Source organism: Protomyctophum bolini (genome assembly GCF_963924005.1).
Source record: "Protomyctophum bolini genome assembly, chromosome: 15".
In the NCBI taxonomy this organism is placed as follows: domain Eukaryota; kingdom Metazoa; phylum Chordata; class Actinopteri; order Myctophiformes; family Myctophidae; genus Protomyctophum; species Protomyctophum bolini.
The window spans coordinates 12,670,853-12,692,987 of record NC_137876.1 but is presented as its reverse complement, the minus strand read 5'-3'; the positions used below and the strand labels follow the sequence as shown (position 1 = coordinate 12,692,987).

Genomic DNA, 22,135 nt, shown 5'->3' with positions numbered 1-22,135 from the left:
GGGTTTTGCGCTTCAACTTGTATTCATCAGCTGTTTGAAAATAGGCGATCTACAAGCTCTCAACGAGTCTCATCATGAAAATAGCCACTTGTAGATCTATTTAAAATGTAATTTTATATTTATATTAAAAAACAATAATAATAACAAATCTGGTATGGGGGTCCTTGGCACAAAACGTTTTTCAGATGGGGGTCTGTGACAGTGTGACCCCACCCTGTCACTGTTTGCTGCTAGTGTACATACCTTTCAGTAAGCGCGCACTGTTAACCCATTCTGACCGGGCACCCATTTTGGTGTTAGCATCATGTTATGCTTTATCTATTGAAAAATAGCAGATCTACAAGCTCATAGCGCGCCACCGAGTGGCGCGCTACGAGCTTGTAGGTCTGCTATTTTTGAAAAATCGAAGAACGACTGACATTTTTAGAATCTGATCTCAGGTCAGAATGGGTTCATCAGACCAGTGTGTATTTCCAGTGGAAACCTCGTATGAATCTGATCTCAGGTCAGAATGGGTTAACTAAAAAGACTTTCAAATAGAAGAGCTACAAGCTCAACGGAAATGTGAATGTGAATATATGTATATATGAATGTGTTTTGGGCCAAACCAAGCAGAGTTGACATGTTGTGGATCATGTTGACACCTATTCAGTTGGTCCAGTCTAGTGGGAGGGGCCATGGGGGGTATAAAGCTCAGAGACTGAATATCCAAGTCAGTCTGTCTGCTCACTCTGCTGGTGTTGGTCGGGGAACGAGCTGTCTCTGAGGAGACGTTTGGTCTCCTTTGTTGTTATCACTTGTATGTCACTTGGGTTAATAAATCTTGCCAAAACTCTGCCCAACTGCGTAGCCTTGCCATCCGTTTGTTCATACTATACCCTAGCCTCAGACAGGGGTGTGACAGGGTCCGTGTGGACAAATATACGGGGGTCTTTGACATGTTATTTTTGGAAAATGTTTAAACAACATTTAGGAAACAAGCCTAAATAAGCAGCTATACCAGACCGGTGCGGTCTGGTATACTGAGTGGCCGCGGCTTAGAAGTACCGGGAAGAGGTGATAGACGCCAGCTGCCTGCCAAAGGCCAATACATCCCATGTGTACAATCAATCACAGAGCACATTTCCAACAAGGAAACGCATCTGGTTGCGCAGGTGTTAAGTACATTACTTGTCCATCATATAGGTACGTTTCAAGTAAGGTTTCCACTGCAGCCCATCTGGCTTGAGGAGCATCTATATCTATACTGTACAAACACAATCGGCTCAAGTATGCACACAGAACAACTCTTATACTTCTGGGCGTGACACAGTTTTCCACCCCACGAGACCTATAATGTTAGGCCGCGACAGAGGGGCATGTTTAGGTATAGTTTTTTAGGTATAGTTTTTTTTTGTTGAAGAAGAGTCTGGGCAATTATGATGATTTAGTCTTACTAGAAACACTAAACATTTCTAAATCTTATTTAGATTTAGTCTGGCTTAATCTAGTTACCTCTGAGGTAAGGTTACTGGAGGTTAATGCTTAAAGTGTGATTACGTAGGTTTACCTACACCCATTACCTACCCCCATCAAACCCATTAGTGTCAACCTCAGACCTTCAGATCATGGTCTGATTTTGAATATAAATGGCTTTGTGTTTATGCTATTGCCCTGCCTCTAATTGAGAGCAATTTAGAAGACAGTACACAGGATATTTAGGGTTAGGTTTAGGTATAGTTTTACTGAGGCTAGGTTTAGGTTAGGTGTAGGCTGTCAATCACAGCGACTGGCCAATCACAGCGCATCCTTGCACAACCCGCGTAGGCTTTGGTATGACGCTTCCAGCCCCTCCCTTCGTGGGGCAGAAAACGGGGTCACGCCCCATTCCCTACTCCCTTAACACTGAACTACACCCAAGCTGGTTGTCTGTGAACAGACTGTATTAGCCAAATGTAAACTAATATGATAAAACACTTACACTTACAGTACTGTATATATGGTATATGTTGATTCGTGATCTAAATCCTTCTGTATCTCAATTCTAAATGACTGTATTCCTTCTTTTGTTTTCAGTTTGTACCTCCAGACCTGTGCATCTGTAACTTTGTGCTGGAACAGTCTCTGTCAGTGAGAGCTCTGCAGGAGATGCTGGCTAAGAGCGGGCAGAACAGTGAAGGGGTAAGTGAAAGTGAAAACACACATATCTTCACGCACGCACTCACACTCACTACAAAGCAAAGAGACTCAGTGGAGACTGTAAGAATGAGACAGAGCTTGCACTCTTCATACTGTAGTATGACATATTGTCGCTATCGGGCAGAAACCTTGCATCTCCATTATTTAAACTTTGTATGCTTTTTTTTCTTCTTCAATAAACTAATGCCCCACTAGGTCGTAGAAGAGTGTCTCACAATGGTCTACCTACAGTTTTCTTAACCTTAATATCTGTTATTATATCCAAGAACGAGTGGTAGAGGTGAAAAATGACATAACTCCATTTCCATCCCACCACAGCTCCGACCGAGCACAAGGGCTTTAAAGTACCCAAAGTCAAAGCACTCATTATTGCAGAATGTCCCATTTCAAGTTTTCAACTGTACACAAATCTTTTGAAAATAGCAGATCTACAAGCTCACAATGCATACATAGTAGTAGAGTAAAAGTACAAATATTGGAAATACTCAAGTAAAATACAAAATACATTGAAGTACAGTACTTTAGTAAATGTACTTAGTTACTTTCCACTACTGGCTTTGGACATACAAGGTTTCTGCCCGAGCCTATAGTGTATACGCCATCCTATTCATTGGAGATGTGCAGGGCCAAAGATAGGAGGGCTGTACAACTGTTTATGGGCACAGGTGGCCAGTTGACATGAACGCTTACACTTGTTTAGTCACCTGTGAAGAGATTCATGACTGAATTAGGCCCATTATTATATGGCTCCTGGTCTATTAGCCACAGCGAGGTCCGGAACCTCATGAATATTAACGTCGGGAATAACCAGGCATTAATGCAGCTTTTCTTAAGTGCACCCACCCCCCCCCCCCCCTCCTTTGGACGTTCGATCGAGGCTTCGAGGTGAACTTTATAGGCCGGCCCCATCATTTCCCTCTCCAGAAATATCACTAGGATGTTGTGAAAGCAAAGCGGGAGCTCAGCGCGCGATGAGGCACTTCCCCATGCAGTGGTGGTGTGCCCGTTAGACTTCTCTTTGCAGTTGTCGCCCATTTAAGTAATAGGATGACAGAAGTGTATTATTGACAAATGCAGCGTGTCTAATGACAAACATTGGGATGGATTTTCCGAGCAGCGGGGTTTTCTCATTCAACCGCTAATCTCCGCTCTATTAGGTCTGTTTTAATTGTCTACATTATATTGCAAGTGTGTAGTTTGCTTTCCCATAAGCTGTGGACGTCTAATTCTTGTTCTATTTTCTGTCAAACGATTTCCATTTTTCCAATTTCCTCATGTTAGACACGTCTCCCGGACGGAAGGGTATGTCTGCCATTCATTGCCATTCTCCTCCCGACCTTAAGAATGCATGGCAACAGCTGTAGACGTATACAGTAGTCGCTCACAGTGGCACTCGCCTTCTCCAATAGGCCTCTACTCTACTACACACAGTAGTGTATAAAAATGAACCCTTACGGTCCATTTTTGCGCTTTTAGAGTTGAATTAACGCCGAATTTCACTGAGTATAACCCAGAATGCTCACTCCAACCATCTCTTGTTCCAGGGTTTACCGGTAAGAGTTTGCACAGACACAAACGAAAAGCCACATTATGCAAAGACCGGAGCTTATGTTGTTGAAAAGAGCAATGGATGGTGTTATGGATTTACTGTGCGGGCCGAGTGAACAGACCGAGCGCTCACCGAGCTGACAAATGGAGACGAATGGAGATCAGTGCAGACTTTTCATTAAGGGTCCCGCACATATACTGTACACACAGCGGCTGCCCCCCTCTCTCGCCGACACTTGGATTAGCGTCAGATTAGCGTTAGACGTGTCCTAAGGGGGGGATACAGATGGATGTGGCGGCTGCGCCATCATTTGTTTTTTTACTGCTGGGTCGTGCAACGCTTTATACAGATAAAGCGCTCGTTTGTCACGCCATGCCGTTTTCGTTCACAACAGCTGGATGCATGGGAGACGACGCAAATAGATCAGTATAAGGGAGGCTTAGGGTTACTCCGTGCTGAAGTCTCAGACATTAATAGAGATCAGGGGTGTTATTTACGAACCATATCATTTTCTAAGCATGATTTAGTCCAAAAAAGCTCCGTGGCGTCCCAGCGCTGACAGTCTTTTCAGCATCGGCCCAGTACTCTTCTTCCCCTTTCATGCCAAACTGCTAATGACGCCGTGAGAGTTTCCATCAATCCTGGAGCCGTGGAGTCTCTTCTTCATAGACGTGACTCGTCAGATAAATGGACTCGTCAGTCGTCGTTGTGGCCACACTGGACTCCAGCTGCGGCGGGAGGACTGAATCACAGTGGTGCCAAAAGGGCTCACTTGTTTTTTTTAATACGAGTAAAAAGTATACTGCAATATAGAGAAATGCTCTGTTAGTCCGGAACTAGAAATGTACTTCAGTAAACGTGCAAAAGTATTGGCATCAAAATGTACTTAAAGTGCCAAAAGTACTCATTGTGCAGAATGTCCCGTTTTAAGTTTTCAAATGTATAAACATCTTTTGAAAGTAGCAGATCTGCAAGTTCACAATGTGTTGCGTCGCAATGCATTGTGAGCTTGTAGATCGGCTATTTTCAAATTAATGTATGTTTGGTAATAATAATCTACAAAGTAACTATTAACTAAAGTTTAGTAAAAGTACAATATTTGGATCCGAGATGTAGTGGAGGTAAAGTAAGTAAAAGTATTGGAAATTGGAAATACTCAGGTAAAGTGTAAATACTTATGCAAATGTACTTAGTGGTCCACCACTAACTAAATCAAATCAAGCCCATTGGTTCTGCCGACGCTGTGGAGACTGCACAGTACACGCGCTCGCTGGCAAGGGATTATGGGAAGCTGCAGAGGCAGGCGGGTTGCTCAAGATATCAAACGCTATAAATTAAGGCTGAAGAAGACATTTTTAAACGCTTGTCCATTCACACAACTCTTGCATCAGCACCATTTTTTGGAACATAACCCCACATGGGGGAGAAAAAAAAAGAACAAAATCATTAAATGCTTCAATCTACTTAATGCAAAGCTTAACGTTGTAAATGTCTTAGCATAATGTAAGCTTTATATACCATTTCTTGGCAAATTCAATAAGCCAAGGTTTGCCAAGAAATGGTGTCGCCAAAAAGCATAAAAACTTGGATTTCTGGAGATCGAGTGCCTTGGAGTGTTTTGGTAGCAATTATTTGAATGACAATGGTCCAGTAAAATGTCATAACCATGACTAACCCTCACCTCTGGTCATTCATTTGTATCAACAGTTTATGGCCAGACAGAATTTACACGCACGCACGTGCAGGGAAATGTAGACTGAAACAATATTACACGAGAGGGTGCTTTCTTTGGCGTGCCAATAATCACGGTAACGCACGCCGCACACCCTCAAGTGTAATATTGCGATTATACAACAGTTTTACCATCACAATTAAACATATCCAAATGTATTCATATTGCGGGACAAAGTCAAATTTCTCTCTCTCTAAAAATAACAGTTTTCTGCAAGTCTGCTCTGCCAGGCTCTGTCTGATCAGCACAGCTGATCCTTAGTTTGATTAGGTGTGCTGCCATGCTCGTTTGAAGCGCGGGCAGATGGCTATTTCAACCAATCGGATTGCTTCGTCGGAACTACCTGTTGTATAATGTGCCTGATTTGATAATATCACAATTGAACACAGAATGTATGTTGACTGCATTTACTGTGCCGTTTATATTTTGGGGTAAGTGGTCTCATAATGTAAAAAATATAAGTCAGCATAATCTGCATAGTCAGCTACAAACTCACAATTGTGATGCATTGTGAGCTTGTAGCTCACCTATTTTCACTATCTGTCGTATATAGTAGCCTACAGTATATAGGGTTGACCCATTGAAGCATCTGAAGCGTCTGTGTCATTTTAGATTTTAGCGTTGGCTGTTAAAAAAATAGCAGATATTCAAGCTTGTATATCTGCTATTTTTGTAACATTTGGAGGATCCTTGCCACAAATAAAGCTTGATAACTAGAGATTTAGAAGGCCTTTGTGGAATCTGCCTCAGGTCTTAATGCGTTGATCAATCAATCTTTATTTCAGACTCCAAGGTCCATAACAACAAACAATACAATTTTAACCTCGTCCTGAAGCTGAACATTAAATTACTGAGGACAGCATTCAGAGTGGGAACGCCTCTGTTTATGAACACTTGGCTGGCCCTTGTCCATGACCTCAGGATCGTCTATTTATATTTCTTGTGAGTCGTAGCTTCAACATGTCGTCCCTGACAAGGAGCCCTCTGTCGTGGCTCTGAAGAGGCCGGTTTAATGTCATGGAGGAGCCATTTTAACCGTGTGACTTCTCTCACGTTTATCTGTTTACAATACCTGCTTCCTGCTTCCCTCGTCCGCGCCTGAGATGTCACAGGAGGAAGCGCTGTTAAAGGATAAATGGAGGTTGACTATGTCTCGGCCCGAAGCTCTGTGATCAATATTCCTTTGAACAGATGGGCTTATCAATAGATGCTGGCTGGAACAAATCAGGGGCTTTCAGGTTTCAGCCAGAGGGGGGGGGGGGGGGGGGGGGGGATAGAGAGAGAGACCATGGGGTGAAAAGAGAGAGAACCATCCAAGACAGATAACATGCTAAGGGCTACAGGTAAAGTGATACCAGATCCCATTTCGCTCAGTATCCAAATCTAACTCTGTGTGAAGATTATGGTTTATAAACATTATCGTAATGGGATGCTCGGGAGTTGTTGCTGTAAGGGATTCTTGCCTTGGTTAAGGGCGCCACATAAAAACACATACAAAATGCCATTGGGGACTATGGTTGCATGCAACTACTCGCAACCATTTGGTTGCAAGGAGTTGCATTGTGGTTTGGCCTTAGTTGACGGAATGGACAGACACTGCTACAGTGACCTGTTCTGTGTGACTGCAGATTGGTGTGCCTCAGCCTGCAGCAATCAGCCTCTGCACTGTCTGCTGAGCACAAAGTGCATCAAATCACACTGGACGGCTATTGTTGTAACACAAAAGGAAACAGGGGTCCATTGCAAGATTGAAATTGCAAGCGTCTCTTGCCTTGAAGCCTCCGTGCATAAGAAAAGAACACAATGCAGTGTTATGCAACGCAATCTCTTTTCAAAGCTCCACACTGTGGGCCAGAAAGGGCTTATTTTATGTGGCAGTCTGTTCTGTACTGTATGAGTATGTTAATGCAATATCACTTATGCAAGGGGGGTGGTTGCTCTTCTATTGAGACATTTAGATTGTGTCAAAGGTCAGGTCTCACCTGTACACAGGATCTGGATCGGTTCAATTTACCCTGAGCAAGCAGGCAAGGCTCTATTAGCTCAATGGCAAAAGTGTCGGCACTTGTGCAGGAAACCAGGTTCAAATCCGGGGTAGAAGAGGAAAGTTACATAGTGAATATTTAACTGTAATGCAGCCTTTAAAACCAGGAACACAACACCCTGGGCAAGACCTACGCTGAAAAGACTATCAGCGGAAGTTGCGGGGTTTTAGCGGAAGTATTGCCCAAAGGAATTACGTTGATGCTTTACAAATCAGTTTACATTCTCCGTGAATGAAACAAGTGTTGTGATTGGTCGGGAAAATATCGTATCCGGGGGATTTGACGGCTGTTCCGGAGGATACATGCGCCGATAGCTTCTCTGCCTTACATTTTTGATCAGGCTTTTCTTTTCGCAGATAAGTAAGCCTGCGACCGAGGCTAGGAACACACACATTATGCAATATTACGATGTTATGAATATGATATCCAAAATCCCAGTGTCAATATCTAGTGTTTTGTCACAATATCAATATAATGTGTTTTACTCAGCGCTACATGGAATAATGGGCTCAGCCTTTAAATACAATTGAGCAATTTTATGTGAGAGGGTGTGCTTTACCGTCATTAATGGCACGCCTGCTGCTCAAGTGTAATATCGTGATTATTCCACAGTTACCCTTAAAACTAAGACATTCGATAAAAAGCATCATATACTTTTTTTAATGACAAATGTAGCCACTACGACCGAAAATGTCCCGTGTAAACACCTAGCTTAGGTAGTAGCACTGCCTGCTGGGGACTGCCCACATGTTGATGCTCGTTTGAAGCACGGGTAGAGAGCTATTTCAACCAATCAGATTGCTTCCTTGAAAATACCTGTGGTATAATGTCAAATAAAAATATACAGTACATACTAATATGTGTAATAAACCTTCATTCATTTAACATTTACAACTATAACCAAAAGGGGCCGCAAGGCTCCATTTGGTCACATTTGTATACTCCTGAGTTACAAATGCATATATACGGATAACACTTAAGGATATATTGCTATGTACCCTGGAGGTCATCAGAGAGAGAGAGAGAGGTTCAGATAAGTAACGTCAATCTTTCTTATCTTCTTACCGCATCCTAGAAGCTCATAAGGAAGGTGAGTAATGGCGCTGCGTTGGTCTGTCGGGCAACGGCACCAGTGGTGGAAAAAGTACTCGCATTTCTTACTTAAGTACAATGCTCCGTTAACAAGTGAAAGTCCGGAATTCAAAATGTACCCGGGAAAAAGTGTTTGTTAATAGCCAAAGTTTAAATAATTGGTTAATGTGTTTTTGTAATAATAATCACAATCTACAAAGTAACACAAGTTTTTTAATAATTATAGTGGAGTAAAAGTACAATATTTGTCTTTGAGATATGGTGGAGTAGAAGTAAAAGCATTGGAAATTGGAAGTACTTCAGTAAAGAAAAAGTACCTCAACATTTTACTTACAGTAAGTACGGCACTTGAGTACATGTATGTTACTTTCCACCACTGAACGGCACCAACAACAACAACAATCCAACCAAACCCACCACCGACCCAAGCCAACCCGCCCACAACTCAAGAGTATCAAAGCGCTCTTGTTCTCCCCGTTTGCATCCCTATACCAGTAGTGAGTGGTATCATTTCTGCCCCTGCTTGCATCTTCTTCCCTACATCGGTCCTCACTAATGTCCGCGCAGCAGCATAAAGAAAGGTCCTTTCAGACGAGGAGAGAGCGACACTCTCATTTTCAACGAGAGGCGTGTGTTTTATTTTGTATTTTCTTTTTTTACGCAAGAAGAAGTTGAGGGGCGATTGCGTGGGTGTGTTATCACCCGGATACACGTCCCGGCGCCCCTCATGACCTGGAGCAGACGGGTCGCTAATCCAGGCGACAACGCCTGCGTCACTCGCTCCCCGTCTGAATGGAAAGATCTTTAGGAGGGTTCCAGTGGATCTGGGCTGTTAAATTGGTCTTAAAAAAATGGCCCGATTTATTGAATATATTCAAATAGTATTGTTGTATTATTAGTATTATTATATATTAAAACTTGATACATTGTTTTTTGTATTGTCCCTTTCAAATAAACATACCACACACAACCATATTCGAGGAATATTCGAAAATCGAATATTACTTTACCAGTCCTAGAGTGGATTGCATATCATTAACCCACATTCCGAGTTTCTCCTTGGAGAGGCTGTGATGCTGAGGATTATGATGATTATGACCACGCATTGTGTCCATTCATAGACACAGGAGCAAGATGTCTCCCCCTGTCACTCACTTACGACCAACAGGGCTATATAGTTCATAAACCCATTAAAACCGGGAAAGCATCCAAGTCGTTTCAGATGGGCTATTACAAAAGAAAATGCAGATACTGTATACAAGCACACAGCACAACTGCTATTTTTGAACATTATGGTATGCTTTAGTTAAATAAATGCTCTGCAGTAATTTACTGTATATGGTGAGTTGTAGTCAATGTGCCAAACATGCCAGACCACCACCATGGTCCTTTAGCCAATTTCAACCTGCAGTCCATATGTTAAAAAAGTTATTTTTTAGGTTAATAGTAGGTAGGTTAATTTTTAGAATTGTCCGGGTCTTAATGGGTTAAATGACCGTGTGGTACAAGAAAAGAGTGACAGATTTGCAATTGGAAAAGAAAAGAAAAAAGCTTTTTTTGCATTACACAGTCATTCGATGAAGTATTGATTAGCCTTGCGTTCAGACCGCATGTGTTCGCCGTGGGACAGGAGGTGAGCTTGCGGACAGACTCGCAGAGATCTGGGATGTGTCGGGCGGTCATCGTCGGTGGGTTCACAGGGTCCAGTGTAGAGTCCTCAATCGGCCTGAACATTAAGGCCCAGGCCCTAACTGGGCCCTAACTGGTCCGCCCGGGGCCCAGCCCGACTAATTAGAATACATTTTAGGCCCAACCCAGCCCTAAAAAGTCGGGTTGGGTACGGTCGGGTTTGGGTAGAATTTGAGAACTCTATCACAGAGAAAACAGTGAAACGCCAGTAAGAACCATCTTCATAATAGATAAATAGTAAATACACAAACAGAACAGAATTATTGTATTGTTATAAAATTGTTATTGTTATTTTTATAAAACTATATATATATATATATATATATATATATATATATATATATACAGGAATGTTTGTGTTAGTCTAGCTTTAGTCGTAAAGACTAAAGATTTTAGTCGCCTGAATCTGCAGTTGGTTTTGTCGACTAAAATGTATGTTCGCAGGTCTTGAAGGCATCGTAATGCCTGATTTCTCGCTTGTGAATCTGCTATTTTTAGAATGCAACCAAGCATAAAATGACTTGGTGATCAAACTTTTTTTTTTGTCGACGTCGGTGGAGACGAGACCGCCTTGGCTTTTGATGTGCCGTAACTGTGTGTGTGTGTGTGTGTGTGTGTGTGTGTGTGTGTGTGTGTGTGTGATAGGCAGCACATGGAGGTGGACACAGGACCCTACTGTATGGACACGCCATCCTCCTGCGCCATTCCTTCAGCTCTATGGTGAGAGAGTGACGCTCCAACGACACAAGCTTCTCTCACTTTCATTTGATTGTCTTGAAGTCTGATACACAGAGCATGAGCCTTACTGCATCATTTTTTTTAAATTAATCTACACTTTCACTGTAACTCCAGTAGTAGGGTGTCACAATTATTACATAATATTTGTCTCATCGCAATTAGTTGAGATAATCACAATTATTTTGTCATAATCGTCGTTGAAAAACGGAGCTTACAACGCATAACATAATGGCGCATTGTAAGCTTGTGGATGAGCTATTTCCGCTATTTAGTATAAAGTATAAAATGTATTTAAAAATGCCAGTAATTTCTTCATAGTTTTGAGTTATTTGTCATATCTGAACTTTTTTTATTCTGAAGCCTAAAAGGCAAACGGAAATGTAATTTCTGTTCATATTAAATGGTCCAATTTCCAACGCCAAAAACACAATTAAATTGCTAATCGCAATTATTTGTGCTACAATTAATCGTCAACTTAAATTGTGGAACCGTGACAGCCCCATCCAGTAGTGGTAGTTGTCCTCCATGCTGTGGCCTAAATCTCCATTCGTATACTTCACCGAAAAACAGCATCGCGCTTCCGAAAATAGCCGACCTACGAGCTTGCAATGCGTCGCACGACCCGCAACGCGCCACAAGCTTGTAGACCAGCCATCTTTCTTTGTTGTGCTCGACGTACGGCTGTCGTGCAATGGAGCATGAATTGGGCAAAGGCTAATAACCGTGCTGCTCCCCAACACTGGTACTGTAAATTGAAAAATGTCTAATGTTTGATGTGCGTGCGTTTGATGTGTGCGTGTGCGGGCCACAGTATCTGACCTGTTTGAAGACATCAAGGTCACAGACGGACAAGCTATCGTTTGATGTGGGCCTCCAGGAGGACTCAACAGGTACGCTTTCATCTGTCCCTCTACATGTGTCTCTCTCTCTCTCTCTCCCCCCCACCTCTCTTTTCTCTCTTTGTCTTTCACCCTCTTTCCTGTTTTCTTTTCTTTGTGTTCAGCTGCAGTTGAGATATAGAGACCTAGACACCTCATCCATTCCACTGCAGTTCATTGGGTGACCTGTATCGTATGGTGGCCGCCATTTTTGTTCCCGATATGCCCCGGTCCCCAAAAAAGACATATTTTGAATTTCGACTTCACGTCTTAATGTGTTGATATTTCCAGTGCAGTGCAGACATACTGTAGATAGAGGTATTTCTGTCTCCAAATCACTTCGTTGTTGATTTATTTGTCCCCCCACCGTCGAGCTGCAGCTCTCATTTGCATCGTTATCCATGTCATAACTGCAAGATACAGATAAGCGGCCCCTTCAGTATGACTTCTGCCTGTTGCTATGGTGTTTCCAAGTATTTATTAGCATTTGTCTCCCAACAATGTGTTTGTGTTGGGTGTGGGTGTCGTCATTTCAAAGTAAATTCGATGCAGTCCGTCTCCCCAGTAATTACATAGGAGCTCATAATAATAGCTGGCTCTGTTTGCTTCAAAGTATGCAGTAAGAATTGTGCATCTGTGTGTTCGTGTGTGCGTGCGTGCGTGCGTCCTTGCGTGCGCGTAGGTGAGGCGTGCTGGTGGACCATCCACCCGGCCTCCAAACAGAGGTCAGAAGGAGAGAAGGTGCGCATCGGTGATGACCTCATCCTCGTCAGCGTTTCCTCGGAGCGATACCTCGTGAGTATCTGTCTTCCATTTGTACCTTTTTGAATTCTGTGTGTGTGCGTGCGTGTATGTGTGCGTGTGTGCGTGCATGCATGCATGCATGCGTGCGTGTCTGTCTATGCATCATACAACGACTTGAATAGGTAAACATCAGCCCTGCTTCCCCTGATGTGACAGAATTTCAGATTATCTCCAGACTGCTTGCCTTAACAACTTAAGGCCTACACAAGGCCCGTCATCGTATGACGATGTCTCGTCATACGAGACATCAGCTGAGCTTACATATCTGCTTTTTTTGGCTATTGTTTAACATTTTTGTTTATCTTTTGGAATTTTGGAATAATTTAAGGGGAAAAAAAGCAAAGAAAATATACATACTGTGGCAGTTCAGCCTGCCACCGAGACTGAATTCAACACGGGGTTAAAGTTTGAGGTATTATTTGTGTTGCAGAGTGATATTTGTTAATTTGATTTTTGTATATTGTGTGGTGCTTGCTTGATTACTGATTGGTGGCTCCATTGTAGGGAGCTGCACCTACCAACTGTGGGTTTGGGTAGGGGACATGCCATCAGTGTTTTGTGTGTGTGTGTGTGTGTGTGTGTGTGTGTGTGTGTGTGTGTGTGTGTGTGTGTGTGTGTGTGTGTGTGCACACACACACACACACACACAGAGAGAGAGAACTCTCATTATAAATATGTGGGTTATGTGTAATAATTTAAATGTGAATTATACAAGTGTTAAAGTATTGTCTCTGGACATGGGGCTGTTATAATTGTGGAATCAATTAGGGTTGGTATGGTCCAGTGGGAGGGGCCTAGCCTATATATAAGAAGGGGGACCTGCCACTGTGGTTCAGTCGATGTAGGGCTGTAGACCAGGAGGGCTGACCTATTCAGCCATGTATATAGTTTTGCTGTGTTTTGTTAAAACACCATTTTTGCTACTTCGGGACACAAGGTGAATTAAAAACTGTTTGATTTAGCTAACAAGGACTCTGACGTGCTATCTTGGGGTAATTTTGAATTCTGAATTTTGATTCGGGGCCCATACTACCTCGCACTGAGGTGACACATACAGTACAGTAATGAAACATTTTCGCCTACAAGGCAGCCCAACATATGGACTGCAGGTTGAAATTGGCTAAAGGACCATGGTGGTGGTCTGGCATGTTTGGCACATTGACTACAACTCACCATATACAGTAAATTACTGCAGAGCATTTATTTAACTAAAGCATACCATAGTGTGACTAGAGAGGCTCTGTATAGTACAAACAAATCCCAGAGACGGTAAAGTTGCTTGAGATGAGATGAGGTAATCCATCACAGTGAGCTTTACAGAGTCTTTATTTGTTGTCAAAGTTATGTCATTGCATTTTAATGCATTTTTTTTTATCAGTACTGTGGACTGATTTGAAAATATATAGTCCCTGGAGAAAAGACTGATTCATGAGCGAAGTCTTCTGTATTTCAATGACTAAGGAGAACATGTAAAGAAATGTGACATCTAAAACATAATCCTATTAACGGCAACCTGTGAATGGATTGTGCCAATGCGGTATGGATGGCATCCCTCTCTGGGCATTCATTATGTGTGGAAAAGCTGAGTGATGCTATTCTACAGTATGGCGTATAAAGTTGTTAAAGTAGTTAACCCATTCTGACCTGAGATCAGATTCATACGAGGTTTCCACGGGACACACGCTGGTCTGATTAACCCATTCTGACCTGAGATCAGATTCTAAAAATGTCAGTCGTTCTTCGAATTTTTCAAAAATAGCAGACCTACAAGCTCGTATCGCGCCACTCGGTGGCGCGATATGAGCTTGTAGATCTGCTATTTTTCAATAGCTAAAGCATAACATGATGCCAACACCAAAATGGGTGCCCGGTCAGAATGGGTTAAACCAGCCCGGAGTAAAACAACATTAAATAAAGAAAAATCTACAACATTCACTTTCTAGATGACTGTGAGAATCCAGTCAATTACACTTAGCAGAAATCGGTCTTCATTGGCAGAGTCCCGAGAGTGGAGGTTTCCAACAGATCTAGTTTTTTCTTTCAGTCCTTGAAGTCGATATCCCCCTGCCACTTTCACTGCATCTCTGCGGAAGCCCTTTCCATTTGTTTTCATTACCACTCCCATTATTCCTTAACCCCCCGGTACTTATGACAGTATATGCTATCATAATTGCATCAATAGACACTTTCACCAATTTATCCAGCTTCCACCACATTTTGCAATACATGTTTTGCAATCTGGCTGATGCTCGTAATTCAACCGCGACAGCAATGCAGGCACCTTTCCATCATCTTTTCCTGCGTCTTGCTCGAGGGCACAGTGTCTGCATTTTATAGACGAAACCTGTGACCTTTCGTTTTAGGGGACATGATGATCTATTCTAACCTCTGACTTAGCTTTGCCCTGTAGCTCCGCTATGCCGTCAACGTTGCAGTTTTCTAAGTTCCATTCTCGCTACGTTGGCCAGAGGCCCGTCGGCACATTTCAGCACTGGGACATGTGTTACCCCGGTGACACGTTTAGTCTGCGACAGCGTGTTTTGGGTCACAGCCCCTGTGGGGGTCCACGGTAACCACTATTGCCTCACTGCCACCACGGTTTTCTCGAAGCCTGCTCCCTGCTGTCACCTATACCGTAGTCTCGCGTTTCCAGACTGTTGTCTCTCGCAATTTTCAAATGTTTCCGTCATACAGTCTGGAGCACGGTAGCTCATGAGTAAGCGATAAAGCGGAAGTGAAGCCTCCTCCCCACTTCCGTTTCGTCTTTACAGTCACGCAAGGAAATGGCAGCTTCCTTACTCTGATTTCGGGAGGTGCAGTTCCAGACTCTATATAGCATACAGAGATTGTGGAATAGTTGGCTACGCGATACTACCTATACCGCGATGCTACAAAGTAACTATTAAGTAAAGTTTTCAAATAAATGTAGTGGAGTAAAAGTACATTATTTGCAGTACAAATAACTCAAAAGTGCATTGTGTATGCAGTTATATATTAGTCTGGCCATGCCAGGGTAACTCAAATGCTGGCAATCAAAGATCAGTGGCAGTGCGGTACTGGGATACCTCGGGTATAGTTTCACCAGTCCTTCAGAGCTCTACCACATCATTACATTACATCATTACATTACATCCAGACAGAGTCTGGTGTCGCCCCGTCCCTGAAAGAAATCACTGTAGAGTAGACGCTTTGTGACATTGAAGCAGAACACAGTGCGTCAGTACAATCAGTTTCAGGTTTAAAAACTCTGAATGCACCAACTGAGGTTCCTGCAGTGTAGTGTCGCCTTTAGGGCATTCTAGCTCCATTCTGAATGGAGATACGACGTGTCTGTCGGACAGCAACGATATTTTGTACTGTATTTAATATTCGTCGTGTCTGTCGGGTGGAAACCTCCTATGTCCAAAACTTTTTTTTTAAAGTCAAAAGTGGCAGATTGACAAGCTCAAACGTGTCGCCTTGCGACGCATTTCGAGCATGCAGACGTACTACTTTATTACTTTTGGACATTCAACTCAACTTACTCAAGTACATTTTTTAAGTAATCCTACATTGCAGTGTTGATACTTTTTACTAAAGAATGTGAGTACTTTCCCCCACCGCTGCCAGTAATAATAATGTTGGTCTACTCCTCCGTGGCTGTCTTCTCCACGCAGCACCTGTCCATCTCCAATGGCAACACCATCCAGGTGGACGCGTCCTTCATGCAGACACTGTGGAACGTCCATCCCACCTGCTCAGGCAGCAACGTGGAGCAGGGTGAGGAGCACCACACACTCGGGGCTTTTCTTTCTAAATAAATTCAGAAATTTTCAACAAATGTTTACAAGAATATTCATCAAACAAGAATGACCCTCAGTCATAACCGTTCACAGAGAAGATTTGCGTGCACATCTCAATGCCTATATTTAGGCCAGGTGCTGGACGTCAGGCATCAAGGCAAAGCAATTTGTTGCCTCTAAATAAAATAAGTCTCTGCGCTCTCAGTAATAACTGGCCAGGTGCAACAAGCTCTTGTAGCACCCGTTTTTGTTAGTTTCCGACGTTCTTTTTTTTTTGCTCACTTCACTGTGTTTTGTTACGGTTAGTTTTAACCTGCCGCGCATGCAGGGAGCCACGGGGTGAGTTTTAACCCGCAGCACGGGTTAGTTTTAACCGGCCACGCATGTCGGGAGAGACGGTGCTGTCGGACTAATACCTGTCAGACTGGTAGTTGGCATGTCTAACCAACGTATGCACCCCATTTAATAGTGCTTACAGCTGCACTATGCCGTTTCTTCTTCTACCCCAGAAATTGAACCTGGTTTCCTGAACCTGGAACGCTGCCATTTTCTGTTTTACCATTGAGCTAATGGGGCTAATTTATTTGCTCAGGGGATGAATTTAATCTTGACCATCAGGTCACAATTCATGTCAGATCCCGTATCTAGTCATGACCTTTGACACAATCTAAATGTCTCAATAGAAGAGCAGAGAGACAAAATGCAACCACCCCAATTGTATGAGTTATATTGTATTTTATGTATTTATTTATTGGGGGGGAGGGAGGTTTGCCTTTATTGATACAGACCGTAGCCTGGTCCAGTCAGCGTGCTTTTCTGGTCTAGAGGCGCGCGAGCATGGAGCAATCGCTGGAGAAATATTGCTTCACAGATCTGAGACCCTCCGCCCCTCCCCTCCCCTGGTCTCGCGTTCCTCCAGGCTTTCATTGTTTGAGCCATAGCGAAGGAACATAAAAGCCTGGGTACCGAGGCTATAGAGACTGACTAAATGCTGTGTTTGCATTCACTGGAGCTTGAGTGTAGTTTGAAAAGCTTCCCGTCTCGTCCAACAGGCTACCTGCTGGGTGGTCACGTGATGCGTCTGTTCCACGGTCATGACGAGGTGCTGACCATCCCAGGATCTGACCAGAGTGAAGACGAACAGAGGTGACCATGGGCATGATGTGCACTGATGAATGGACATATTTATTATTATTTATTATTTAGTGGTTTTGAAAACATTTTTAAGAAATTGCCCACAAAAGAGAAAAAGGTTAACACCTTGATTACCCGGGGTTATTTAATCCATTAAATCAGTGCGCCCAGCGATTTATAGCAGCGGAAGACTTTTACAGACGGACCGGATGTGGCTGGAGCAACTAAATGTAGCCAAAACACTCTAGAAGCGATTGACAACAACGGGAGGTATGATTAAATCTCCCGCGACTAGCGACTGGACCGCGGTGGGCCGTCTAACACATGATCTTTGCTTAGAATTGGACGGAATGATTTAGATCAAGAGTTATTAACGTTTTAAGATTTTCGGTCTCGTCGGCTAAACGGGGGGGGGGGGGGGGGGGGCATTTTCGATGACGTCCCACTGTTGTGCAACATTGAATGTTGCACAACAGGCGCTCCTGTGGAGCGATGTGATCGGTTTTGATATCAATGGGTCTGGGGCCTTTAAACTGTTAACGTGGTTAACATATCTATTTCTTTTCACCCCAGAAGAGAAGATTTGTGTTAAAAAAATGCAACATTATTCAAAATGATTCAAATTATTTTTCAAAAACACTCTCAGTGCGACACGAAGACACGAGATTGTATATTTGCTATTTTTGAATAGTTCATGTATAAAACATGGATAATGGGGTTAAAATGATTGTGCTGTATTAACACTCCCTGGAACCCCCTCAAGGACCCCTGGGGTCCCCAGACTGCACTTTGACAACCTTATCGCCATAAATATACTATGTATATGCACTACAGTATTTTTATACAGTATATATATATATATATATATATATATATAGAGAGAGAGAGAGAGAGAGAGAATAGAATATTTTAATAGTGAATTTGCCGATGGATGGAGCACATCATCTAATATCAGGCTGGTATGTCCAGAAATAAGATGAAGAGGGCAATGATGAATGATAGGTGATCATTTATTTACTCTCTCACTTTTGGTACTTTAAGCACATTTTGACTTTTACTTGCAACAGAGTATTTCTATATTGCAGTATTGATACTTTTACTCAAGTAAAATTAATAATAATAATATTTTTTTCAGTAAGATGTTTCCAAACAGGGTGACAATGGGCTCTCCAGGGAGGAGCCAAAATGGCCCCCGCTGTGCTATTTTCATCCACAGCTTCTCTGCACTAACACAGATACGGCTGAATTTTGTGTTAAGTGGGTCAAATTAGCGGCCACGGGACGAAGCGGGACGCACGCACACACACACACACACACACACACACACACACGACACACACACACACACACACACACACACACACACACACACGTTAGCATTACTATACTTGCAAGGACGTAAGCATTTTATCACAGTGATTTTATTTTTTACCTTTTTTTTATAACCCAAACCCTGAAGCCAAAAATGGCTGATGTACAAGCTCACAGTGAGTCGCAGAGCATCACGTTGTTAGCTTGTGGATTTTATTTGCGCGCAACTTCATCATCATAATTATTATCAGACATTTCTAACCCTAAGCCCCAAACCTAACCTCTACATTTCTAACCCTAAGGCCCGACTCACACCTTTCGATCTAGCATAAAACATTGACGCATGCTAGATGTATACAAAGGGTGTGATACATCTTGCCCCAATGCATTTCCAATGGAAGTCACATGGTTTGACACAACATTTGTGTTGTACGGCTTTCGGCTGTGTATCGACTGCCCCCCACCCCCTCATACAACACAAATGTTGTGTCAAACCATGTGACTCCCATTGGAAATGCATTGCGAGCTTGCATCAGCTATACATCTCATACAACAAGCATACATCAGTCTGTTGTAAAGGTGTGAGTCAGGTCAAGTACATTTACTGTACTGTAGTTAAGTACAATTGTGAGGTATTTGTAGTTTACTTGAGTTTTACTCCTACTCCACTACATCTCAGATCCAAATATTGTACTTTTAATCCACTACATTTATTTGAAAACTAGTTACTTTGTAGATTTTGATTATAGATACTTTAGCCCTATATTCATTTGAAAATAGCAGATCTACAAGCTCACGATGTGTTGCTTTGCTTTGAATACTTTTCCCACCACTGAATACAAGTGCACATGCACGCACGCACACACACACACACACACACAAACACACACACACACACGTGCAGAAAAATGTGTCAGACACACACACACCTTGTCGGTTAAGCGGTCTATTTTTAGTATGTGGTAGAGGGGAGGGGAGGGAGGAGGAGGAGGGGGGGGATTAGATGCTCGCGGACTTGTCGGCTTTGGCTCCGCCTCGCCTCGCCTCGCCCCGTCACGTCCTTGAACATTTGGAGACCCCTAAATGTTCAGCGGGGGGGAAGTAACGCCCTCCAGACTGACAGCGTGAGCCACGGGGCCTCCCTTTTATCTCTGCGCCCAACCAGTCATATCGCTGATAGACAGCATAGTAGCAGTGGGTTATCTGTCCACGTGGCTCCCTTTGATAGGTGTGTGTGTGTGTCTGTGTGTGTGTGTGTGTGTGTGTGTGTGTGTGTGTGTGTGTGTGTGTGTGTGTGTGTGTGTGTGTGTGTGCAGGGAGGGGGGGGGGGGCATGTGCTCTCTCTTCTTACATCCTCCAAGCTATTACCACAGTGGGAATACAAATAGTCTTCTTCTAAGAATGACCTTGACAATATGGGTGGTTGTGAGGGAGGGATAGAGGGCTCGTCTGAGGACGACCTAGAGAGGGGGCAGGGAGAGAGAGAAATAATACAAGCTCCAGTGAATGTAGATCACCCACTCATGGTCCTGTGGTGTCCCCAGGATAGTGAACTATGAGACGGGCACAGCCGGAGCCAAGGCCAGGTCCCTGTGGAGGCTGGAGCCTCTACGTATCAGGTGGGTTGATCTGTCACCCAGACCCCTCGTCTGGCTCTCTCTCCCACTTTCTATTCCATCCAGCCTTCCTCTTCAATTCAGCCTTCTTTTTTCTGTTCATTACAAATCATTCTATTCATCCTACAGTATATACAGTATATATTTGACTTTCTGGCTGCATGTGTATTACTTCTATTTTCCTTTTCTCTCTCTCTCTCTCTCTCTCTCTCTCTCTCTCTCTCCTTGCATGACATTGATGTCACCAGCTGTTTAGAGCAGTGGTTCTCAACCTGTGTTTAAGCTTGTAGATCGGTTATTTTAAGTCAAACACAAAGTAATGCCTCAACTCTTACATCCCGCTCTTGGGATGTAGGAGTTGAGGTTGGGGTGGTCACCAATTTAAATATGATTATTTTGGGGGTCCTCAGTTGACATATTATTTTGGGGGCTCCTCAGTTCAAATCTGATTATTTTGGGGGTCACAGCCTGAAAAGGTTGAGAATCACCAACAAGTTATATTACAGATGTTTCCAGTGCAGCCTTCTCTTCCTCACAGGGCTGTGTACAGATGTTTCAGTGCATCGTCTGCAGAGTTACAGATGTTTCAGTGCATCGTCTGCAGAGTTTACAGATGTTTCAGTGCATCGTCTGGAGAGTTTACAGATGTTTCAGTGCATCGTCTGCAGAGTTTACAGATGTTTCGGTGCATCGTCTGCAGAGTTACAGATGTTTCGGTGCATCGTCTGCAGAGTTTACAGATGTTTCAGTGCATCGTCTGCAGAGTTTACAGATGTTTCGGTGCATCGTCTGCAGAGTTACAGATGTTTCAGTGCATCGTCTGCAGAGTTACAGATGTTTCAGTGCATCGTCTGCAGAGTTACAGATGTTTCAGTGCATCGTCTGCAGAGTTTACAGATGTTTCGGTGCATCGTCTGCAGAGTTACAGATGTTTCAGTGCATCGTCTGCAGAGTTACAGATGTTTCAGTGCATCGTCTGCATCGTCTGCAGAGTTACAGATGTTTCGGTGCATCGTCTGCAGAGTTACAGATGTTTCAGTGCATCGTCTGCAGAGTTACAGATGTTTCAGTGCATCGTCTGCATCATCATCACTGCTGCAGCGTTCGAACGTAGGGTCTTTATTTTCACCCAACAGGGGAATTATCAAATAGAAATAAAGTGCACAATTAGTCAAATGTTTTAAGCTATTTTTTAATTATTCTACACAGCCACACACTACATTGCAGCTAATTAACAGCTGGCAGCGATGTTTGCATTAACTAATTAGGGCATATTAGGCTTGCAGGGCTTATGGAAATTAACTCCATGGAAGTGTGTGTGTGTGTGTGTGTGTGTGTGTGTGTGTGTGTGTGTGTGTGTGTGTGTGTGTGTGTGTGTGCGTGCGCGTGCCTGTCTGTGTAAGAGAGACTCTGTTTGTGTGTCTCCTTCTGTGTGTGTCTTGGCATGCTCCGTGCCGTATTCGTGTGTGTCTCTGTGAATGTGTGTGCGCACTTCCGTGGGCGTGTGTATGTGTCTCTGATTATGTCCTTGATTGTGTTTGTGTGTATGTGTGCGTGCGTCAGGGGCGGCACACCGCTTTAGCGCTA

General features: G+C 43.2%; 1 protein-coding gene across 1 annotated transcript in view; it reads left to right on the top strand.

The window, feature by feature from the left end:
* LOC308329721 (ryanodine receptor 3) overlaps positions 1-22,135 on the top strand; it is a gene marked incomplete at its 5' end in the record, with an annotated part of 233,978 nt that overhangs the window by 34,343 nt on the left and 177,500 nt on the right. Inside the window, 7 exons of the mRNA XM_080784219.1 lie at positions 2,056-2,160; positions 10,931-11,005; positions 11,835-11,913; positions 12,584-12,696; positions 16,362-16,464; positions 17,540-17,633; positions 20,477-20,551. Coding sequence (XP_080640345.1) covers positions 2,056-2,160; positions 10,931-11,005; positions 11,835-11,913; positions 12,584-12,696; positions 16,362-16,464; positions 17,540-17,633; positions 20,477-20,551 — 644 coding nt within the window. The remainder of the gene's footprint in view (positions 1-2,055; positions 2,161-10,930; positions 11,006-11,834; positions 11,914-12,583; positions 12,697-16,361; positions 16,465-17,539; positions 17,634-20,476; positions 20,552-22,135) is intronic.